The 13,644-nt window shown below is 47.2% G+C and overlaps 2 protein-coding genes across 4 annotated transcripts in view; one reads left to right on the forward strand and one right to left on the reverse strand.

The window, feature by feature from the left end:
* Positions 1–8,149: 8,149 nt before the first annotated feature.
* Positions 8,150–13,492, reverse strand: LOC145520876 (uncharacterized). Its single transcript, XM_081528314.1, has 2 exons — positions 10,167–13,492; positions 8,150–8,653 (listed from the first exon to the last, which is right to left on the reverse strand). The coding sequence occupies exons 1-2, from the start codon at positions 10,436–10,438 to the stop codon at positions 8,395–8,397; spliced, it is 531 nt and encodes a 176-aa protein (XP_081384440.1). The 5' UTR covers positions 10,439–13,492; the 3' UTR covers positions 8,150–8,394.
* Positions 9,173–13,644, forward strand: part of PDZRN3 (PDZ domain containing ring finger 3) — a 263,935-nt gene continuing 259,463 nt past the window's right edge. For 2 of the 3 annotated variants that reach the window (XM_081528292.1, XM_081528293.1), the window contains exon 1: positions 9,173–10,010. In XM_081528292.1, the coding sequence (XP_081384418.1) occupies positions 9,288–10,010 (723 nt within the window). In that variant the 5' untranslated portion in view covers positions 9,173–9,287. The remainder of the gene's footprint in view (positions 10,011–13,644) is intronic. The other variant, XM_081528294.1, reaches the window with a different exon arrangement.

A 13,644-nucleotide genomic window follows, 5' to 3' on the forward strand; every position in this document is an offset into this window, starting at 1 on the left:
ACTATTAGGAAAGTATGTTCTTTCTGTTGGGGGTGGTAAGATGTAAACCTGGACTACAGGGGCTGTGTAGCCATATGGGGAGAGCCTGCCTGAGAGCAAGCCAACCCACAGGAAAGCAGGGTAGATTCGTAATGCGTTTGTGTGAACATCTGGATTCAGCCATACCTGAAGCCATTTTTACTTCCTGGACTTGTCAGTGACGGAGCCTAGTCTTCCCCCCCTCTGCCCCATTGCCTGAGTCACTTTGAATTGAGTGTCAAAAACTTGGAGGAGAAAAGGGTTTTAATTGCAATTCAAATAAATAATTTAAAAAAATATAGCCTTAGTATGAACAAGAAAATAAACACTAGTTTTTTAGATTGAAAAGCATATGCATATATATGGATACATGCAGAGTAGTGGTATTTGTGTAATTAATATTCATCATTCCCTTATTCCTTATTTATATAACCCTATTCATATTTTTGTGTTTTTATAATAGCTTCATTGAGATATAATTCACATACCATGAAATTCATCCTTTAAAAGTGTACAATTCGGTAGATTTTAGTATATTCACAGTTATGTAACCATCGGCTTGATTAATTTTAGAACATTGCCATCACCTCGAAAAGAACTCCCATATCCATTACAGGCATTCCTCACTTCTGCCTCCCCCCAGCTCGTGACAAGCACTAACCTAATTTCTGTCTCTGCAAATTTCATATAAATAGAATCATGCAATCTGTGGCCTTTTTTGTTAAGCGTCTTTCACTTAAAATAATATTTTCAATGCTCATCCATGTTATAGCATAAATCAATACTTCCTTCCTTTTTATGGCAGGTGATATCCTATTGCATGGATATACCAAAGTTTGTTTACATGTTTATCAGTTGATGGATATTTGGGTTGTTTAAACTTTTTGGCTATTGCAAATAATGCTGTTGTAAACATTTGTATATAAGTTTTCATGTTGATAAACATTTTCAGTTCTCTTGGTTATACACCTAGGCATAGAATTACTGGGTCTGATGATCACTCAACATTTAACATTCTGAGGAGCTGCCAAACTGTTTTCCAAAGCAGCTGTCCCATTGTACAATCCCACTAGCAATGCATAATGGTTCCAATTTCCCCATATCCTTGCCAAACCTTGTTATTATATCTTTTTGACATTAGCCATCCTAGTGAGTATGAAGTGATATTTGTGGTAAAACTCTCTTAATATTCCATGAAGCAATGTGCTCTCATAAAAGACTATATTTCACAGATCCCCTTCTTTGCATTTAGTGGTTGCTGGTAAGCTGTACGGGAATGTAGTTTGATAGGGCTTCGAGAAAAGCTCTTAAAGAAGGCTGGCTAAGTAAGGGGTAGTCATTTTGGGCCTTTCCTTCATCTCCCATTCTTCTGCCTGAATTGCTGGCTCTGCAGCAGGCATCTTGGTCAGTGAAGTGAGATTAGAGACCCATCCTATTGATGTTAGAGCAGGAAGATAAAAGAATACTGAGTCCTTGTGACCTGGAAGCCACTACATCAGCCATGGGCTGCTAACTATAAGTCATATGGTTTTCTTGGAGAGAGAAATAAAAATCTAGCTTGTTTATTCCCTGGTTGTTCTGTTTTATTAGCTCAACATAATCCTCTGTTTTCTGGCACATGTGCATGTATGTATGGGAGTGGGTGTGTATATGTGTATATGCACATGTAAGTATGTACACACATATGGGGTGTGCACATATACATATACACACATATGGATACATTGGCTAGAATCCTCATCAAGCCTAATTCTTCTTTTTCCTGAGAACATAGCTAGACCACGTTTCCCAGATTTCCATACTGTCCCTGCCACCCTGTGCCTAGACTATAGCCAACAGAAAGGAGTAGAGATAATGCACGCCATCCACAAGCCTTGTCAGTAGAGCAGTCTTTCCTTCTTTCTCCCCATCTACTGACTAAATGGAGAGGACTTTAAAGAAAGGGCTTTAGGGAGAGGACTTAAGGAGGGCAGAGTCATGAGAGGGAAGGAGCCTGGGGCTCTGAGTGACCGTATGGATATCCACACCAGGGGATAAGAGCAGAAAAAAAAAAAAATTCTTCAGACTGGGTCTCTGAGAATTAGGGGTTTGCTTCTCTTAATTACATGGCATATACATACACATTTATGTTTACATACACATGTAACTGACCCAAGGCCACCCAGTGATCAGTGTAACATGCATCTCCCAACACTTAGTCCAATCCTCTCTCCACTGAACTTGCGTGTGTGTTATGAGAGTATGTTTCATCATAAATATTTAGAAAGTCAACTAACTTCTTTGAGCTTCCATTTCCTCATCTGATAGTGAGTAGTTGGGACTGGATAAGATACATAACATATTAGTTTCTGTATTAGAACTATTGTAACTTCTGGTATCCTTGGGGGACTTGTAAGCTCTTTAAAGGTAAGAGGGCCTGTGTCCTTTTTCATATTCTTTCCTTCTAAGCTCTTTATAGGATAATGGTTCCATAACTATTTGTGGAATAGAAGGGAAGGTCTCTTTTAGCTCCAAATGTCTATGCATCTTTAGATCTATGTCTATCTATGTCTTTAGATCTATGCATCTATGTCTATGCACGTGCCATGCATCTTTACAATCATATTTATCACACACTTTTTCTGTGCACAGCCTGCCAATTCACAACCAGAGCATGATCCAGCTGTTCTTATGAGAGTTGAAAGTGTTAGTCACTCAGTCATGTCTGGCTCTTTGTGACCCCATGGACTGTAGCCTACCAGGCTCTTCTGTCCATGGAATTCTCCAAGCAAGAATACTGGAGTGGATTGCCATTTTCTTCTGAGAGTTGGTTGCTCCCAATTTCAGAATACATTTTATTCTGGGAACAACATATTAAATGATGATGCACACTCTAAATAGGCCACAGTGGCCTGTTTAACCCATCCTGTGACACAGACACTTATGCTCTTAGCATCAGCCTGTGCTTAGGATCCTAGAAGCAGGAACTTACATGGACCAGGGAGCAGGAACACTTAAGTGTTACCCATGTGAGATACAATGTGGACATGAGGCCCTGACTCTCTAATAGAATGTTGGCTGAGAACTAGACAGAGACCAAACCTTTCAACACTGGCATCCAGCATTCACAAAAGCAATGAACACTTCTTACTGTGTGAGCTGTGCAACCCACTGGATGTTTGGCTCCTGCCTGTTTTTCTACCCTTATTTGATTCTATTCTCCCCCCTTCTCAGCCTGTTCCAGGTATGTTCTGTCCAATTTCAATAAACCAGGAGCTTGACTCCCTCTGGACCACTGCACTTTCTGTTGCTTCTCTGCCCAGAATCTTCTCCTGCTGACTGTTGCTGGTCCGTCTCATCTTTCAAGCCACATCTCATTTCCTCTCAGGAGACTTCTCTATTTGCAGTGGTCTCCTCTGACTTCTCTCTAGCAAGTTGTCTTGGTGGATGGTCTTTATAGCTGTGCTTCTCAAACTTTTGGTGCACACTGATCTCTTGGGGATGTAAAAATGCAGGTCTTGACTCAGTAGGTACAGGGTGAAGTTTGAGACTATGTATTTCCAACAAGCTCCCTGGTTCTGCCTGTGCCTGTGACTACACTTTGAGTAGCCCTGCTGAAGAGAACTTACCCTATCACACTGTTGTCTTAGGAAGCTCTTTGTGTCTGGATGCCTGCATCTCCCCAGCCTGGAAGGAGTGCTCAGTGAGCCCATCTTGTCCACCTTGCCCTGGTGCCAGAACAGCATCTTCCTAGTGCACACACGCATGCATGCATGTGTGTGTGTGTGTGTATGTGTGTTAGTCGCTCAGTCATGTCCAACTCTTTGCAACCCCATGGACTGTAGCCCGCCAGGCTCCTCTGTCCATGGGATCTCCCAGGCACGAATACCAGAGTGGGTAGCCATTCCCTTCTCCAGGGGATTTTCTCAACCCAGGGATCAAACCTAGGTCTCCAGCATTACAGGCAGATTCCTTACCATCTGAGCCACCAGGGAAGCCTACCTACTAAGTAAATACCTGCTGGATAAGTTCAGAGACTTTAAGTGGGATGAGTGTTACACCAGGGAATGTCCATCGTGCTGTAGAAGCTCATTTCATCTGGAGGGACAGGAATGACGTCTTGCTGATGTGCAGCACCAGACGTGTGCACAGAAGCAGGTAAGAAACATTTTCCCAATGCTTCCTGTTCTCTGTCCAAAGGTCCCACTGTGTGAGCTCATCCTGACTTGCTCAAGTCTTCCACAGTCTCCAGGTCAAAGATGACCTGTCTTACCCATGTGCGAGTTAGTTGTGTCTGACTCTTGGGACCCTATGGACTGTAGCCCGCCAGGCTCCTCTGACCATGGGATTCCCCAGGCAAGAATACTGGAGCGGGTAGCCATTTCCTACTCCAGACTGTCTTCCTAACCCAGGGATCGAACCTGAGTCTCCTGAATTGCAGGTAGATTCTTTACCTTCTGAGCCACCAGGGATGAATCTAGCAGGCCCCAGAATAGCTGACATTGCTTATGGTAGGAGGCAAGCAATGTGATTGAGACATTTCACACTTGTTTGTAGATGACAAATATACCTTAATAAACTCTGGTGGCACTTTTAATTTGGTTTTTTAAAAAAGATGCTTATTAATCTAATTGTCTAGTGCTGTTTTGGCTAGTAGAGTACATATATTTAAGCCCAGGGAAGCCACCAAACACAAGAAAAAAACTTGCCCTTTTTTTTTCCTTTCTCTAGTACTGAACACAAATTATCTAAAGCTCAGGGGAAACTGCGGACTGAGAGAGAGAAAGGGGAGATGAGTAATGCTGGAGGTGTGGAGTGATTATCTATATGATCTGCAAGGCGATGACTTCCGAGTTTAGGAGTTGTGGGGGAGGCAGTGTGTGCTCACAGATGTTAAGAGTGAGGATTCTGGAATCCTTTTGTCTACATTCCTGACTGCTGTTCTTTTGTTGTTGTTCAGTCCCTCAGTCATGACCAACTCTCTGCAACCCCATGGACTGAAGCACGCCAGGCTTCCCTGTTCTTCTCCATTTCCCGGAGCTTGCTCAAACTCATGTCCATTGAGTAGGTGATGCCATCTAACCATCTCATCCTCTGACAGCCCCTTTTCCTCCTACCTTCAATCTTCCCCAGCATCAGGGTCTTTTCTAATGAGTCGGCTCCTTGCATCAGGTGGCCAAAGTATTGGAGATTCAGGATCAGTCCTTCCAAAGAATATTCAGGACTGATTTCCTTTAGGATTGACTGGTTTGACCTCCTTGCAGTCCAAGGTACTCTCAAGAGTCTTCTCCAACACCACAGTTCAAAAGCATCAATTCTTCAGCGCTCAGCCTTCTTTATGATCCAACTCTCATATCCATACATAACTACTGGAAAAACCATAGCTTTGACTATACGGACCTTTGTTAGGAAAGTAATGTCTCTGCTTTTTAATATGCTGTCTAGGTTTGTCATATAGTTTTTCTTCCAAGGAGCAAGTGTCTTTTAATTTTGTGGCTGCAGTCACCATCATCGGAGAAGGCAATGGCAACCCACTCCAGTACTGTTACCTAGAGAGTCCCATGGACGGAGGAGCCTGGTGGGCTGCCGTCTATGGGGTCGCACAGAGTCGGACACGACTGAGCGACTTCACTTTCACTTTTCACTTTCATGCATTGGAGAACGAAATGGCAACCCACTCCAGTGTTCTTGCCTGGAGAATCCCAGGGACGGCAGAGCCTGGTGGGCTGCCGTCTATGGGGTCACACAGAGTCGGACACGACTGAAGCAACTTAGCAGCAGCAGCAGTCACCATCTGCAGTGATTTTGGAGCCCAAGAAAATGTAGTCTGTCACTGTTTCCATTGTTTCCCCATCTATTTGCCATGAAGTGATGGGACCAGATGTTATGATCTTAGTTTTTTGAATGTTGAATTGTAAGCTAGCTTTTTAACTCTCCTCTTTCACCTTCACGAAAAGGTTGTTTAGTTCCTCTTTACTTTCTGCCTTAAGGGCGGTGTCATCTACATATCTGAGGTTATTGATATTTCTCCTGGAAATCTTGATTCCAGTGATAACTAGTATATTAAACAGTTTCTTCATCTGTAAAATGGGCCAACAACACATCTGTCTCTTGATGTGCTGTGAAGATTAGGAATAGTGAAGGTCAATTGGTGAGCACAATGCTTGCTGCTGAGTAGCAGCTTAAAAATGGTAAATATTATGCACATGATCTTCTGATAAAACATGTTGGTGGAAAGGAGAGTAAGAACAGAATCTAAATCAGAGTGATGGTGAACATCGCATGTTAGGTTTGGGACCACATTTTGGTTAGAAAGTGCAGAATCAGACTACAAAAAGAAGGGGTGGTGGCAGAGATGGTCCAAGCTGCAGGAAATTGTCTGTAAAGTGTCCACAAGGAATCATCCCTTCATAAACATTCAGATTATTCTCAGATGCTTGAGTATCTAGTCCATACCAGAACAACTAGCTACTTTTCTCACATGACTTGTGATACCACATGTTCACCTTCTTACCATCTGTATTCATGTTTATTAATGTGGCACCTCAACTTTTCAATTCAACACTCCTCTCACTATGCTGCATTCACTGTCATTCCACAGCCAGCAGAGGACATGGCATGGGCTACCAGTACTGACCGGCTGACCTTAGCAATGAATGCAAGACTGCCCCCAAGCCAGTGGTTCTCAACCTAGGGCAGTTTTGCCTCCCCAGGACTTGTCTGGTTGACACCACTGAGCGGGGTGCGGGGCAGGGGTACTACTGGCATCTAGCAGGCAGTAACCAGAGATGCTACTAAACATCCTACAATGCCCAGGGCAAAAAATTAGAAATCTTGCCCTTAAACTTTTCTTTTCTTAACCTTTCTGGTTCTCAATTCCCCTATTAAATTCAGCCACTAAATAATATGCATGATCTGCCAACTCTGACATTCTAGGAGGCTTTTTTTTTTTTTTTCCTGACCTCCAAGAATTTTGCTTCTAAAATTAACCGACAAGGAGTGGTTCAGACAGACTTCTCTTTTGCCTAAAGAGGCCAATCCACAGTCTTCTATAGCTTTTCTGTGGCTTCAGCTGTAGCATTTCATCAACAGCCTCTTAGTTGGCGATGCAGTGGGGGTGGTGGGACAAGTCTTAAGAGAAACCTACACCCAAAGTAAGCAGTAATTTCTCATTCATGGTTCACGATGAGCTTTCCCTGTTTCTCAAAACCAGTTTGGTTTGACGAGGATCACCCTGTTGATACTAGTCCACCCTATGAAACTGACAGGCCCACACACCTTTGGTGAAAGAATGTATTTCTTACCCATTATCTGAGAACCTGTGAGCTGCTTAATAAATATCCTGATGGAGGGTTTCTGGCACATGCTTATCTGAACAAAGGCCAATTATATTCCAAGAACTAGCGAAGGAATGCATTAATTGATGTAAGCAATTAAAGTCCCTACCACAAATAGACAACAAATGCCACCAACACAGATGAAAGAACACTATCCAGGGACTCCAACAAGGCACTAAAAAATCTAATCAGTGACAACTTTTGAAAGGTCAGTTCAAAACAAGTAATCCTTCTGGACATCAAGGCATCCTTCTCACTCTGGCAAAACAGTTACATAGTGAAGGTCATGGGGCTTTCTCAGCCACAGAAAGGAGAGAAGTAAAAGCAATTAGACAAAATGGATGCTGTAATCCCACTTTCCAGACCCCAGAGCCACACTAAACACTGAGATTCAACTTTTCCACTTCACTATTCAGGATCTGGCAGCACTTCCCAAATGAGAATGCCATAGTTTGATTTCTTTCTTACCAATTCTGGCCGGATGTTTCTTAGCCATGTCTAGAGCCTGAGGTAGAGAAAGAAAACATTTTAAACATCACCAAATCCATGGATGTTGCTATGAATTAATTGATCACGTAAGTTGGAATTCCAAAGTACTATTGCTGAAAACTGCCCTGATTGAAACTACTCCCCAGCAGAAGCAAAACGTCCAGATTCATGGACTGCCACTTCCCAATCAGGTGGAAATAAATCCACTGAGTAATAGCATCAGCACCACTTGGAGGCTGTTTTTCACAAGCAGGTTCTCAGACTCCACCCCAGACCTACAGGATCAGAATCTGCATCCACAGTAAAATTTGAGAAAGAATGCTCTACAGGGCCTTCAGGAGTAGTTTATTTTTTGCCTTCTCTCAGCCTGAGTTTCCTCAATTGGAATATGGAAATATAACAAAGTGCATACAAAGGGAAAAAAAAAAACAAAAAACTGAAGGAAGACAGTTCACAGGAGCGCGGGGGACTATGGGGGAACTTCTCCAAGTTCTACACTGTGCAGTTGTAAGACCAGGCCTACTTCTTTTGTAATGGGGGAAAATAATTTTTCAATACAGCTGACAATCTCTCACAATATTGTACTGACGATTTTTAACGGGACAATGTAGCAGGGCCCAGCACCATACTGCAGTGCAGACAAGTCGAAGGTGTTAAATGAACTGGATGGAGCCAGCCTGCAGCCGGTGAGCAGCTCTCGTCCCCGAAAATTGACCCTCATACATTCGCTCTCAGCACCTGGAAACCTTGGCCTGGCAAACTTCGGGATCCGCTGCACCTCGGATCTGACCTGTAGTTGCTGGAGCGTCCCGCCGGCTCTGTAACTTTCCCTGGAATGAAATAAATAAATAAAGACCGTAAGTGCTGAAATAGCGGACCCCACACTAATCTCTCTGCAGTCAGCCACGGAAACAGAAGGCCGGGGAGCGGAGGCAAAAGTCGCAGTCTGGCCCGGACGGGTCTCCAGGGAAACTAGTCCAGGTGGCTGCAGCATCCTCGGCGGCTAACTCAGTGAGCTTTCTAGGCTGGCATTTTGTCTCCTATAGCGAAAACTGCAAGAGAGAGGAGTGGAGTTTCCTGAGAGAAGGGCTCAGGCTGGCGTCCTGGGCGGGCCAGTCCCCTCGGCGAGCTTCTGGGTCTTCCCAAATTCCTCCGCCTCCCTCCCTCCCTCCCTTCCTCTCTCCTGCCTCCCTTCCTCTCTCCTCCCTCCCTTCCTCTCTCCTCCCTTTTGCGTCGGGCGGGCGGGAGGCCGCCCAGGCAGAATGTGTTTGCGCACGCGCTCGCGCAATTACGGCCGAGGAGTTCTGTTCCTCGGGCATTTTCCGAGGAAGTCTGGAGCAATTAGGCTCAGTCCGGGGAGAGCCAGCGAGCGAACGGGCGGCGCTGCCGGCGCGTCTGGGCTGCCTCGCAGGGAGGGAGGGGGCGGCCGGCCGCCCGGCGGCGACCCCGGCCCCGGCCGCCACCATGGGCTTCGAGCTGGACCGCTTCGACGGCGACGTGGACCCAGACCTGAAGTGCGCGCTGTGCCACAAGGTCCTGGAAGACCCGCTGACCACGCCGTGCGGCCACGTCTTTTGCGCCGGCTGCGTGCTGCCCTGGGTGGTGCAGGAGGGCAGCTGCCCGGCGCGCTGCCGCGGTCGCCTCTCGGCCAAGGAGCTCAACCACGTCCTGCCGCTCAAGCGCCTCATCCTCAAGCTGGACATAAAGTGCGCTCACGCGGCGCGCGGCTGCGGCCAGGTGGTCAAGCTGCAACAGCTGCCCGAGCACCTCGAGCGCTGCGACTTCGCGCCCGCGCGCTGCCGCCACGCGGGCTGCGGCCAGGTGCTGCTGCGGCGAGACGTGGAGGCGCACATGCGCGACGCCTGCGACGCGCGGCCGGTGGGCCGCTGCCAGGAGGGCTGCGGGCTGCCCCTGACGCACGGCGAGCAGCGCGCCGGAGGCCACTGCTGCGCGCGGGCCCTGCGGGCGCACAACGCCGCGCTGCAGGCCCGCCTGGGCGCGCTGCACAAGGCGCTCAAGAAGGAGGCGCTGCGGGCCGGCAAGCGCGAGAAGTCCCTGGTGGCTCAGCTGGCCGCCGCACAGCTGGAGCTGCAGATGACCGCTCTGCGCTACCAGAAGAAGTTCACCGAGTACAGCGCGCGCCTTGACTCGCTTAGCCGCTGCGTGGCCGCGCCGCCCGGCGGCAAGGTAGGCGCCCGCCCCGACCCCCTACTGGCCCCGGGGCGCCTCCCAGTCCCTGTGGTCTTGGGGCCACCGGGAGCTTTCCGGGAGCATCTCTGCCTCCCTCTTCTAACACTCCTTGCCAGATAGATCGCTTTGAGCCGGTAGGGGAACCAGTCTCACCTCGAGAACTGTTGTCCTTCCAGATTAAACTCAGGGTGAAGTATAGCTGCAGCAGCTTCGTCGGTTCTGGAAAAACTAAAAGGAATTCGAGAGCAGCGCTGAGTTAAGAGTGAGTGTGGCTCATGAGTCAGAACCTTACAGGGGCTTTGGTACAGACCAGATGGTTGATCTTGGGCAAGTCGTTGAACCTCTTTGAAGGTTGGGAAACAGGGTTCCTCTACACGTGACAGAGGAGATAAGATACTGACACAGGCGATGTTAACTATATCCATGCACCCTCAGGCGGTCCGGAAAGAATCAAAGGAACCCACAGCCCAGCCCGTGGAGACTAGGTTAACAAGGTTGCCAGAGGAGAGGCCGCTGGAGTAAAAGCTGGATTCCAGTGTGAGCTTTGCTGCCAACTAGCTGGCTGACCTTGAGCAAGCTGCTTAAGCTCTCTCAAGTTGGAAAGTAGGGCCCTAGAGATGTGACACGGGGTGAAACACTGCCAGGCCCCTCCTGTGGTATTCCTCCAAGGATTGAAAGAATTCCAGAAAGAATTAAAGGAACCGCCACAAAATATAAAGTAATAATTGGCAGTGAGGCCTCTGGAGTTAGAACTGTGTTTCGAGTCTGGGCTCTTGGCTAATGTTGTGGCTTGATCTCCAGGTGCTTCAATCTCTCTAAATGTAAAGTAGATTCTTTGCCTGCTTCAGAGAGAGAACATATGAAAAGGATCTAGCAAGTTGCCCTGTAGAGAGCAAATGCTCAACAAGTGTTGCCTGTAATTATCTTTACCCTCCTCCCCTTGTAAGCCATCCCCCTGTCCTGGGAGTTGGTGTAATTACAACAGCCACTACAGCTGGAGGCTTGCCTCGCTCCAGGCCCTATGCTAAGCTCTTGTGTTTCTCAGCTGTTTCCTTTTTAATCAAGTAAGGGAGACAGGTTGCTTCTCGTTTTGCAGACGACGAGAACTCAGGACCAGTGAGGGGCTTCTCTGGCCCTGAGTCATGGCTTCAAGGTGGCAGAACTGGGTTCTGAACCCACAGATGCCCAAGCTCTTAACCACCATCGTGTCACTTCTCAGTGTAACCACAAGTACCATTTACTGAGGGTTTATTACGTACCAGCCACAGTAGCAAGCACTCTGCATGCATTCTGTAGGTAATCCTCTGAGATGAGGAAGCAGGCATAGGTCACAGAACTTGTCCAGAGTCAAACGGTGACTCAGGAGACAGACCTAGGATTCAGATTGCACCTCAGTCGTCAACCTTGGGCATTTTGACATTTTGGACCCCCAAATTCTTTGCTATAGGAGGCCTTCCTGTGCACTGAGGGGCATCCTTAGCCTCTTACCCACTGGATTCCAGTAGCACCCCCTCCTTCTAGGTGTGACCACCAGAAATGTCTGCCTGTGTTGTCGTGTGTATTCCCTGAGGGGACACAGTCACCCACAGAGAACCAAGATTTCCCTTGATTGCAGAGGCCACCTTTTCACCAACTGATGAGGCACCTGGGCCATGCTGCTGCCACTCTGGTCGCCTGTTGCAGGGGAGGAGAATGTGTGTGCCTGAGGGGTCCCCAGGGGCCTGTGTCTGCTTGTCTACTTCGCCTCTCTGGCCTTCTCCCAGCCCCCTCTCCCACAGCGCACACCGACTCCCCCCTCTCGCCTCCACCCCATCCTGGCCCCCGGCCTGTCTGTCAGCTGCAGCCCCAGCAGCTGGCCGGCTCTGGGCGAAGGGCAAATATTTACAGCTCTGAGGCTCACCCAGGACCGCACAGGCGTACAAAAGACTGGTGTGAGCCTGCAAGTCCCCAAAGCAGGGGGCCAAGCTCTGTCTACAAGCAGGCGCCGGGCTTGGGGTGAAGGAGTTCCCGGAGTTTCTCCTGTTTATGCTGTCATCTGGACTTCCTGCGGAGTTTTAAGTGATGCTTATTTATAAACAAGCCATTCACTTCCCCAGAATTGATACATCATTCATTGTTAAGCTGGTTTATTATTTCTTCTTGCCTTTCTGTTTTCTTTCTGGAGTGTTTGGGTAAACTCTCTCTCGGAATCAAAAATATGATACTTGAATCAAAATTGTGGATGTTTTTGAAGTTCTGTTGGGTGAGTCAGGAGGATAATCAGGGGCGTTAAGCTTGGGGACAAGATGTTGCTTTCTGAGCTTACAGACAAAAGTTTCCTTCTGCAGTTGGAGCGCTGCTCAGGACTTGCATGGACCTTAGTACTGGCTTGAGAACAGCCAAGAAAGGCCTGGCCTGAAAGCTGAACTCATCTTTCTGGCCTCAGACTCTGGCCGTCTCAGCCCAGGCCTTAAGGGAAATCCCGCTGCTTTTGCCTTAAAGTTAACCCCTAGTCGCCCTTGGGGAAAGCTTTTGCTGTTCCTGCATCTGCCAGACAGACCCCCTCCCACTGCAAGCTGTTTAAGAACTTGTTTATTTCATTGGCTGGATTCTGCTCCTACCGGGTACTGTTTATTCTCTTCCAAAAGGCAGAAGGATTTGTATTCCTTGGAAACGGGCATGCACAACACTTTCATTATTTTTCTTTAAAGTCTTATCGCTTACCTCTCTGTTAAGAGCTAAAGTAGATAAGAAACACTCAGAAGATTTTCCATACCCCTTCTTCAGGGCTTTAGAACTTGTACCATAAAATGATCTGGCATTATTTAAATAATCTTAGATTGCAATTTTTGGTATCTGCTGAACAGAGGAGTCTGGCAGGCTATAGCCCATGGGGTCACAAAGAGTCGGATACCACTGAGCAACAAACACTTAAGCATTTAGGGTTTGGAGCTAGGGTTTGGCATTGTTTCTTCTGCTCTGAAAGGTGAGCTGGAACAGGTCTTCTCAAAGCTTCATATGATTGGAATCACCTGGAGATGAAACAAGAGATTCCCACCCATGGAGATTCTGCTCCATCAGGGGCTGGTATGGGGCGTGAGGTTCTGGCAAGTTCCCAGCTGATGCTGGGCCACCTAGCACATTTTGGGTAACTGCTCAGCTAGACAGAGAGTTTAGGCTCAAGTACAGATATAGACCAACATGTGTTCTTTTTCTTCCCACAGTTATGGTTTTACTGATCATTGTCTAAACATCTCTTCCTGAATATTTTATCAAGGACCAATGCGTAGTTCTCAAACCCAGAGCGCCTAGCAGTTGTATGATAGGTAACATGGCCCGGAAAGGCATCTTGAAACAATCTACAGCCCTATCCGGGCTTCAGCAGACTTGGTGAAACTATAATTGAAGATGTTAAGACTTTGGCTCCCAGCCTCAGTTTCCCACCCTGACTTACCACCTGATTCTAAGAACAAAGGCATTCCACAGCAAAAAAAGAAAAAAAAAAAGTCTTTGACTTTCTGGGAAAGGGAAGGTTCTGGGCATAACTTTCCTTGAGATTTTTGAGAAACTTGAGATTGAGCCCCAGTAGCATCTGCTCTTTCACCCCCACATCCAGTCTTTCATTAAACCTGGTTGATTTTACTTCCTGAAC

Source organism: Giraffa tippelskirchi, chromosome 9, assembly GCF_054371585.1.
Source record: "Giraffa tippelskirchi isolate mGirTip1 chromosome 9, T2T-mGirTip1v1.2.pri, whole genome shotgun sequence".
NCBI classification, from domain to species: Eukaryota; Metazoa; Chordata; class Mammalia; order Artiodactyla; family Giraffidae; genus Giraffa; species Giraffa tippelskirchi.